Source organism: Amblyomma americanum, chromosome 4 (genome assembly GCF_052857255.1).
Source record: "Amblyomma americanum isolate KBUSLIRL-KWMA chromosome 4, ASM5285725v1, whole genome shotgun sequence".
Taxonomy (NCBI): domain Eukaryota; kingdom Metazoa; phylum Arthropoda; class Arachnida; order Ixodida; family Ixodidae; genus Amblyomma; species Amblyomma americanum.
This window is the reverse complement of record NC_135500.1, coordinates 64,700,480-64,710,665: the sequence shown is the minus strand read 5'-3', so window position 1 is coordinate 64,710,665 and position 10,186 is coordinate 64,700,480. Positions and strand designations below refer to the sequence as shown.

Below are 10,186 nucleotides of genomic sequence, written 5' to 3'. Positions count from 1 at the left end.
CTCAGCAAGGCAGTGTCGTCAGCGAAGCGCGCTTTATTTAGGTATTCTTCATTACCTCCTACCCCCAACTGTTCCCAATTCAGGCTTAGCAACACCTCCTGTAACCAGGCGGTGAATAGCATTGGCGAGATCGTGTCTCCTTGCCTGACGCGCTTCCTTATTGGAATTTTATTTACTTTGAAATTTTAGTTTCAAAGAAAGAATTCGGCAACATAAAAACGACGTCCGCGAATTCGCAAGACACCGCAATCCAGTAGCCGAACATTCCGAGAACTCCGACCATAGAATCAACTTCGAAGAAACCCTCATCCTCGGAACCGAAACAAATTACCCCAAAAGGCTCCTTCTGGAATCCTGGCACATCCAAACCACCCCGAACAACATCAACCGCACAAAAAGAAACCTGCCCTCAGTATATGCCCAGGGACATCGCTCTTCAAATCAATGAAAAAAAGTCGCCATTGACCGCCTCCCGGCAGTGCGACAACGCGACTAACAGCCTTAACCCCCTCCCCCTCCCCCACATCTTTCCCATCACAGCTGTCGTTCCTCTGACCCCCTCCTACCCTCCATACTTAACAGACGCTATCTACTGCCCTCAGTCACCCCTGATGAAGGAACCGAGTCGGCTTCGAAACGTTGGGTTAAAATTAAAATGTTTGGTTGAAGATGTGCAGTTTATTGTCTTCCAACCCAACCAGACAGGCAAATCTGTCAAAATGTTTAGTTTTTAAAATTTATGGACTTTTGACATTTGTCTTTACGTAAAATCCACTACATTGCGAAGTTAATTCGTTGGATACATGCACCGACTTTTATTTCAGATTGAAAATCCTCCTTTCAATTAATTTCATTCATGACATTTACCCGTGACTGTATTGAAGAAGCGTAGCTTGTTGGGCCAGTTGGTGCATGGTATGAGGAAAACCAGCGAAAAGGACGCATTCACAAGGAGGAGAAGTACACAGGACAACGCTGGAAACGCAACTTCTCCTACTTCTCCTTCCTGTACTTCTCCTCCTTGTGAATGCGTCCTTTTCGCTGGTTTTCCTCTTACCCGTGACTTCACGCGTGACGTGGGTTTCTTGACCCAACAATGCCGCCGTGACAACGCCTGGTTTTCCGCCGCACGGAAGTCTTCACGCTGTCGCGTTAATACATCGCATAGCTGATGTCCTGCCCTGAAAAGCAATAACCACCCCATCACGGAACGCCGCTCATATTTGTCCTTGGCCTCTGGCTTCAACAAGATGGGTGCCCTACTCATACCGTTACTGCCCTTCGAACCACCCTCTACATAGCCCGCATGATAAGACAGATTGCAGGTCATCGAAAAGATATGCGCAAAGAGGACACCCTTCGCCTCGACACAACCCTCGCTAAAAGCAGCATCCAATACAGCCTGCCTTACCACCTCCTCACTCATGCAGACCTAAGAAAATGAACGTTCTCTTAAGCACCTTCTTCGAGAATTCCCTGGGCCTGCCTCACTGCACCTTTACAGCACGTCTTCTCACCCTTGGCATACGCCACTCTTTAGAAAAAATTCAGGAGGCTGTCCTCACCTATCAACGTACTCGTCTCCTTACTATAGTCGCAAGCAGCGCCATTTCCTACCATATTGGTTTTTCACAAGCTCCACGCACCCAGGATCACACAAGCATCCTCCCTGTGCATGTATGCTGCCACCTCCACCTTAACCCTCTTCCCACGTCACATGCACATCGAACTTCAGACTATGCGACGTCTTGCCAACGTCCGCTACCTCCGCAGACAATGCTCCAAAAATACGATGGTGGTATATGTGGCGGCGCCTCCTACCCTCTCCTCTCCACATATGTTTTGGCGGCGGTCGCTCTCTCGCTCTCCCCCTACCTTGCTGCATCCTTTCAGGGCCCCGGCGTTGCTGCGGCGGAGGCTGTTACCAGCGCACTCACCGTTGAAGCACAGGACAAACAATAGCGCAGATCCCAGATTATCACCAACTCGCCGACTGCGTGTCGGGCGTTCAAACTTCCCCAAGCATTTTGGTCACCACCCTCCACCAGGATCATGTCATATGCTGGGCCCCCGGTCACGAATACCTAGAAGGCAGAGTCAAGGCTGACGACACCTTACCGAGCGGGGACTCACAGCCCAGACATGCCGTACACTCTTTCGACCGACTAGTCTACGCACCTTAAAACCTTACGACTGAATCAACGCACCTACCCGCCTCCTCACAAACAGCTTTTTTCGCCGGATGCCTACACGCTGCGCCGAGTGCAGACTCACTTTCCCCAACCTTCACCACATATGCCGCCGATACGCAACCCTACATGTAAATGCATGGCCATGGTGCGGCACCACTCCTACCTTTCCCCACATCATATGGGAATGCGCCCACAAACCACACCACTTAAAGCTGCCCAATGCCGCCTTAGAGCAGTGCGGGGCGTGGCTGACCAGCGCCACCCTGGAAGACCTAAAGGCGCTCATCGCCATCTCCGCGATGTTGGCCCCACTGACGAATAAATTCCGCTGAATAAATGTTTATTCCTTCCTTTTTTTTCTAATGTAGTAGCTGCATTTGATGTGACACTGCTTGCCATCGCGTTAGCCGCCGCAGACCAGGAGTCGCGAGTGATCGTCACCGACTCGAGAGGGCCTGCAGAAATATTAAACAGGGGTACATTCCTCTCTTTGCGCATCGCATCCTTCAAAACTGTAACTACCTCGGGGCCCCCGCGTCTCGAACGATTGTGTGGGCTCCAGCTCATATGGGCCTCGAAGGCAATGAAACGGCAGACGCCGCCGCCCGCGCGCTCACTCTCCGGGCAACGCCTTCAGACCCTTTGGATACGGATCCCGAACCCAATCCGGCCCTCACTTTTCGAGAAATTACTGAATTTTTCCAATTCGGCCATGCAATTTATCACAAGCCTTGTAAGGGCCTCACAAAGGTGGAGGAACGCACACTCCTCCGCCTTTACACCAAAACGCTGCTGTGCCCGGCAGTTTTAAAACACTTTGATCCTGCCTGTACAGGAGAATGCCCGCACTGTGCGGAGAAGTCTTCGGACATCTTTCACATGGTGTGGGCATGCCAGTCAACCCCGAACCTCGCCCCCAAACCCAACCCCACCAGGGAGGACTGGGAGGCAGCCCTGCTCGGCTGCTCGGACCTAGCAAGCCAGAAGGCCCTGGTCCACCGAGCCCGAGTCGCGGCGGTCGCCAATGGGCTCCTGTAATGAAGAGCCCACCTAGAGATTGCGAGAGGTTGCTCCGGCTACCTCAAGCTTCCTCCCTGAAATAAAGTTTTTCACTCACTCACTCACTCACACTCTGTGTACGGTACTTCGTGAAAAGTCTTCCAGTTTCTGCTTGGAGAATGATTGTGGAATCCTTCCTGGACAAATGCGCAGACTTCAATTAGCCCACCTGATTATACACCTTGCTGACAATGTGTCCCAACCTGTGGACCATGAGCGCAATACCTGTTATCTGTGCTTTTTCTAAGCGTTCGTGTTCATGCCTGTGTTTCTGCGGCCAGCGGTTGTATCGTATCAGTTGCGCATGCGCTCTTTGCACGGGCCCTCTGCCTCGCATGACCATGTTATCGCTCGGCTGTCGCCTACGCTATACAATCGGCAAGCGATCACAAATAAACGTTCTTCTTCTTGTTGCTTCCACGCTGCATTTTCATTGCTGGACGCCGGAAGATGGTGTGAGAAGCGGTGGCGCCTGTTCGAGATAGTTCACCAAACGGCACAGTCAGTCAGGCAGAAACATGACGTTTATTTTATGCATCTGATATATAGAGAAAACGGTGAGGAAAAAAAAAACAATCGACTGATGCCTGCGCCATTGACAGTATGTCTGTTATAGGTGAGCTAGCAACATCACTAAGGTTCTATGTCATCGATAGAAACGCAAGAGCACTGCTTTGATTTCAGGGTTTCACGAGGACGATGTCGACAAGTGTGAAAAAAGCTATCTACGAAGAGATAGTAAATCTCCCCAGCAGCCGCTTCCGTTCACCTCCTCCGGGGCCGTGGCAGGGGGCGCCCCAGCCGTAGCTCGGCCAGCAGTGCCAGCAGGGGCAGCGTGGAGCCCATGAGCGCCGCGACCACCAGAGTGGCGCGCAAGTCCTTGAGCGACAGCGACTGGAAACCCCGCTGGCGCTGCGCGCAGCGGCCCCAGTCTGGCAGCATGCGCTCCGTCCACAGGTCCATCAGGCCAGACTCCCGCAGCCAGCCCAGCCTGCGGCGTGGTTGAGCGGAATTGAGCGTGACGTTGTCTATGTGTGCATTGAAGGAAAAGGTCGCCATGCCTGGATGACTGACCCAAAGAGTGAGGCGCGTTGTCGGAGAAACGCAAAGGACCGTGGGGAAATTGTCTGCTAGGTACTTCCGGTTGCAAGTTTCTTCTACTGCTTGCCTGTTTCTTAGAAGTTACCGTAAATGCTGGCATCATTTACTGACTTATTTATTTGTGCTCATACACCACTGATAGCGCTGTATTATCGCAAGACCAGCGCGTGCAGCGTATGTGCATGACACGAGAGCAGAAACAGACAATCCCGAAGGTGTGCGTATGCTGTCACGGTTAGTCCGTCTGCCTTGGTTATTATGCGGGCGTTGGCTCGCTGTTGTATGCATGTGGTGCAGCCTGTTTCACTTGTTTCAGGACGAGTTTAACGCATCCGATTTTAAATATTCTTTTTTTTTTGCCGCACCGCGAAGTGGTGAAACCTGTAGGACTGAGTAGAATATAGTTTTATTTTCCTCAAAGCATGTGAAGCCTGTCAGTGGGCTTGCTAACGAGCTGTAAAAGTCGCCACGCGTACCGCGCGCCTAATCACATCGCATGACCTGCTCATAAAAACCTCGCCCTATTATATTTCGGTTGCTCTGCAGGTCGCGTCGCATCGATCTCGCGATGGTACAGTGGAGACAGCGATATTGCAGCATAAATATCTTGGTAAAATAAGCGATATCAACAGATTCATGACAAAAGAAGCGCCCACCCTTGACATCCACAGTTTAATGAATTTATTTAGCCCCTTCACTTAAAAGAAATACCAGAAATACGCTCGTCGATGTACTACCACAGTCGGCGAGAGTCTCAGTCTATGCAGACGATATTTGTATCTTGGCATCAGGAGTTACGCGACCACAAGTTCGATCAGGCTTCAAAAGGCATCAAGCTATCTTGCGGCCTACCTCCGCCTGCAAGGCCTGGAGATTTCTTCTGAAAAATGTTTCGTTGTTGCCTTTCCACGAAAGAGCATGTCCAATTACCCCGTACGCATAAATGGGTGAACAATACCCTACGAAAGAAGCCATCGCTTCCTCGGAGTAATCATCGATCGTAATCTAACATGGAGCTTACATGTCTCGTACATGTTCTCTCGTTCTCTCTTTTCTCGGAGGGAAGTCGTGGGGAGCATCAGTGCAATAGAGGCTCCAGCTGTACAAAGCACTATTCATGGGATTCTTTCGGTACAGTATCCCTGCACTAGGGAACTTGAGGAAAACGAACATGCGGTGCAAGCAAAGTGTTCAGGCTCAAGCTCTGCGGACGTGCCTAGGACTGCCAAAATGCGCGTCTACAGCCGCAACAGTACTCATCGCTCAGGAGAATCCAGTGACTGCCTATGTCACAATCAAAGCACTGAGAGCGCATATTCGTCACCTCTCTCGGATTCCCGCGCACCATCTTGCCTGTCTTCCTGCTAAAAGGCCGAGTACATCCTTTGCGAAAATTATTGATGCCCATCGCGACTTCCTACAAACCCAATTTACACCAGCCAGCCAGTAGACCGTCTTCTCCATTATGGAGTCTGCACCAACTCGTGTCCTTCTTTCCATACCTGGCATCAAAAAGAAGGCTGATTTATCGTTGACAGCACTAAAACAGTCACTCTAGAATATTTGCATGAGAAACACGGACGCCGACTGCACGTATACACGGTCTTGCAGTTCCTCGGGCTCCGTAGTCATCCCCGTAAGGACCATAGTTAAGAAAGTGAAAACATCACACCGGACTTCATCGACAGGTGCAGACTTACAGCTATTCTTGTCGCCATTCAGCATATATGTGAAGAAACACCCCACCAATGGTCTGTTTTCACAGATTCAAAGGCTGCCCTCCAAGCGTTACAATCTGCTCTTCGCCATGACTCCCATGGACAACTTGTCGCCGAAATCCGATAGCGCCACCACACACCCATCAACAAAGCACACGTTATTGTTTACCAATGGCTGCCAGGACACAGCGGCATCGCAGGCAACCACCGCATGGACGAGGCCACGCGAACTGCTCGCCATGAGGGTGATTGTGTGTCAATCCCCATCTCGAAAGCCGACGAAGCGGGTAGGCTTAGATCACTGTCGCGGGACATCACCCTTGCCGCGTGGAATTCAGGCCAATTCTCGCATTCACGTTTAAAAACCTTAGAACCAGATCTAGAGCTTCGGCTTCCATCCGGCCTACCACGACGTGAAGCAACTTTGTTGTGTCGCCTGTGGCTTGGTGTAGCTTTCACCAAGCACTACTGCTTGTTAATAGGTATGACTGACAACACTGCATGAGCCACCTGCGGGTGTGATGAGACGATAGCCCGCATTCCTTGTGAATGCCCTGCCTACAGCGCTGAAAGGCAGTCTCTCTGCCGTGCATTGGAGCATCTCGACCTGCGCCCACTGACGGAAACGAAGACTCTCGGCCACTGGCCGCTGCGGTCGTCCGCAGTGAATGCCTCCAAGGCACTGCTCCGGTTCTTGAAGATTTCTGGCCTGCACGATAGGCCGTCACTTTACTGAACGCTGTGAGTTTACATAGTGACTTTAATTTCCTGCAACTCTCTTTTCTCCTTCATCTCTTTCTCCCCTCACCGCCTTCCTCCCGTGCATGGTAGACAACCGGCTATTCATCGTGTTAACCTCCCTGCCTTTCCACTTCCTCCTCCAGAAAAAAATATTCACAGCATCTACTGGAGCAAAAATTTCACACTGAAACTCTTCTTTCCTCATTTTTCCCGCAAACAGTCACGGAATGGAATATGGTACCCGAGAATGTTGATAAATGTGAATATCTGAGCTTTTCTCGTAATCTCACATAGTTGTTTATTTGGACCACTACACACTGGCATTACATGTTCCATTTGTTAAGAAACCTTATTTTCTATACTCATATTGTATTTTACAATATTACACCATGCGTTTATTCGCAGGTGACTATTGATCTTCCCATGCTAGTATTGCTGTCGCGTTAACTTCCTTTTTGCTGATGTTTTCCTTATTGTCCTTTTGGACGTGTCAAGAAGCATCATACGGTAACTCAATCATGCCATTGCCTCGAAAGAGGCTACCAGTATGTTTGAAATAAATAATAAATAAATAATGAAGGTAGGGAGCAGAGTGGGAAAGTTGCGATTGCCAGGCCATGAAAACTACACAAACGCTTCTATAGTTTGCACGTCTGCTACCATGTGTCGCGAGGCGCTGAATACTCTAAAATAACATTGGGATTATCCAATGTTTGGAATATCCCACTGATTTAGTATGGCCGCCGCAAAATGTCGCTGAGCGCCGGAAGCATTATATAGGCCAGATTTTAAAGCGATGAGGAAGTGTCAAAATTAAAAGTTTAAAATATCCCAAGAGCAGAGGCCGCCCAGCGAGCTGGTGTTACTCTGCTGCGCTGGTCACGCACGAGCGCGTAGAGAACTTAGGCCTGGAAAACACAACCACTCTTTTTCTCAATCATGCAAGTATACCATTTGTTTTTGTGTTTGAACAGTTTACAGCTCGTTGTTTTATACCCTGCGAGAGATACGTCGGTGCGATCTGCACAGGTGGATTCTACACTAAGGCGGACATTACGTACTTGATAGAGCTCAGTGATTAAACACTTAATTAACTATAATTAACTAATAATCTTTTTACTTTTAATGTTAGTGGCCAACATTATGTTAAGAAATTGAAGGCCGTCAACATAAAAGCAGAGTCCAGCATTTAAATGTTCTTTGTCGGCAACACAGTTCAAAATATTTAACGTCAAAAATACGCATTTTTTAGCTCGTACAGTTGGCTTCCAGAAATGCCCGTTTTTAAAATGGCGTCGCTCGCATTTCTAATAGAGCTAATGCGAAAGCCGTTTGTATATTTTACGCTATATAAGCGGTTGACTGGATTTATGCAGCAAAACTACGCCCAGCTACACCATATTAAAAACGTGCATTGTGGGAAGAAAACTTTACGAGCAAAAAATTGTGTATTTTTGACGTTATATATTTCGAACCGCACTGGCGCTAACGAAAATTTAAAAAGTGGAGTCAGCTTCTATGTTGACAGCCTTCATTTTCTTGATACAATGTTCACCCATGAAATCAAAGGCAAAAAAGTTTATTAGTTAATTTTATTAATTATTCATTTAATCACTGCGGTCTGTCATATACGTAATGTACACCTTGCTGTGCAGATAACCTGCAGAGATCACGCCGACGTGTCTCTCGCAGGGTTTACAAAACGATCTGTAAACAGTTAAAAATGCACCGTCCCTCTAGACATCATCCAAGCGAAATGCTGACATCAGGTGGCCGCTATTGCGTTGCTTGTGTTCAGCGCTAGTGTTGTTAAGGATATGAGTAAAAAAATAAAAATAATGTGTCTCTCTCGCTTGTCTAAGTTATTTGTCCTCGATCAGCAACAAAAATATCCCCTTTCAGTTACGCGGTGTTCGCTACTGGCTGCCAACAGATGGTGCTAGCGGCTGATGCCCAGGAAAATCTGGGAATGGGAAGAAGCGGTTGCAGACGATTGCGGACACGCACTTCACCGTTTAGCCCTCAGCGTAGTGGCAGAACTCCTCATCATTTGCACCAGCAAATTGTTGCAGCTCTGGAAGAGCAGAGGTTAAACCAGAGACACGGTGAAAAGTTTGCATTACCAGCCAGGGTTGCGCGGTGAACGTAAAGGGGGCAGACGGTGACCTTGGGCTTCACCCACAGATGTAGCTTTCGTTATGGGCTCATTACAAACACTTTGTTTTCACAGTGGCTTAGTAACAATATGAGGGAGCCAGTACATTGCTTCTAGCTGTACTCAACTTACCCGGAAGTTTATACTGCTGTCCAACACTATCATTAATAAAAAATTAGTACAGGTAACAATGGTACGAATGCTGATTAGGCCAGAACGGGCTTGTGGAGGTATAAATGATACAACGCACAGAAATAAATATGACTTTGGTCCCAATACCATCGAGTCAACATAAAAAAAAACTCCGGTTACTGCTACGGAAACTTATTTCTTGCTGAAGAACCTACAACACAAAGGAACCATTTCCCCTGCAAAGTAAGCACCTTCAAACGCGACACACTCCTCCGATGTTTTGGCGGAGATGCAGACCTCTGGTCCAGGGCTCGGCGGAAGCGGGTATCCAGGCGTGCGTTGACGTACAGGCCGAAGGAGAGCGTGTTGATGGGTTCGCGGGCCACGTAGAACTGGGCGTGAGGGAAGCGCGAGCAACTGCGCCCCACCACGTAGCGGAAGCTGGTGCGGTCCGACAGGATCACCGAGCTGCCGCGGGCCACCTCGGCCAGGTGCGCCGGCCCGTACAGCTCGTCGATGGGCACCTGGCCCGCGTGGCGCTCCACCATGCGCCACACGTGCCGCCACACGGGCCGCTCGGAACCCTGCGCGTGGGGCACCGTCTCTGTCTGCACCGCTGCGTCCAGCATCAAGCGACGACTTCGCCATGTTTGTCTTAGCAATACTTCTACTAGTGGACTGAGATGATGGCCGACAGCCCTCCTTGCGAAAGATGTGGCCGCTAAGAGACAATTGCACATCACCTGCGAGAGTGCCCTGCATTGGCGACTGAAAGACGTTCGCTGCGTTGTTCCTTGAAACGCTTTGATCCTCGCCCTTTAACCGTGGATAAGATCCTGGGATCGTGGCCAGAGCAATCGATTGCCTTCAAGGCCTACAAGGCACAGTTTAGCTTCCTGAGAGCGACTGGCTTGATGGACCAGTTGGGACTGTGCCCTCGCCACTTCTCTCTTTTCTCTTCTCAATCCGCTCATCCCTCCTCCCCAGTGCAGGGTAGCCAACCAGAACACCCTACTGGTTTACACCCCTTCTTCTTTCTTCCTGTTTATCTCTCTCTCTCTCTGTCTGTTATAGGTTTTTCCACTGAA

General features: G+C 49.4%; 1 protein-coding gene across 1 annotated transcript in view; it reads right to left on the bottom strand.

Moving 5' to 3' along the window:
• Positions 1-4,016: 4,016 nt before the first annotated feature.
• Positions 4,017-10,186, bottom strand: part of LOC144129537 (glutamate receptor ionotropic, delta-2-like) — a 33,005-nt gene continuing 26,835 nt past the window's right edge. The window contains exons 7-8 of the mRNA XM_077663687.1: positions 9,396-9,682; positions 4,017-4,242 (exon numbers count right to left, since the gene is read on the bottom strand). Of these exons, the coding sequence (XP_077519813.1) occupies positions 4,017-4,242; positions 9,396-9,682 (513 nt within the window). The remainder of the gene's footprint in view (positions 4,243-9,395; positions 9,683-10,186) is intronic.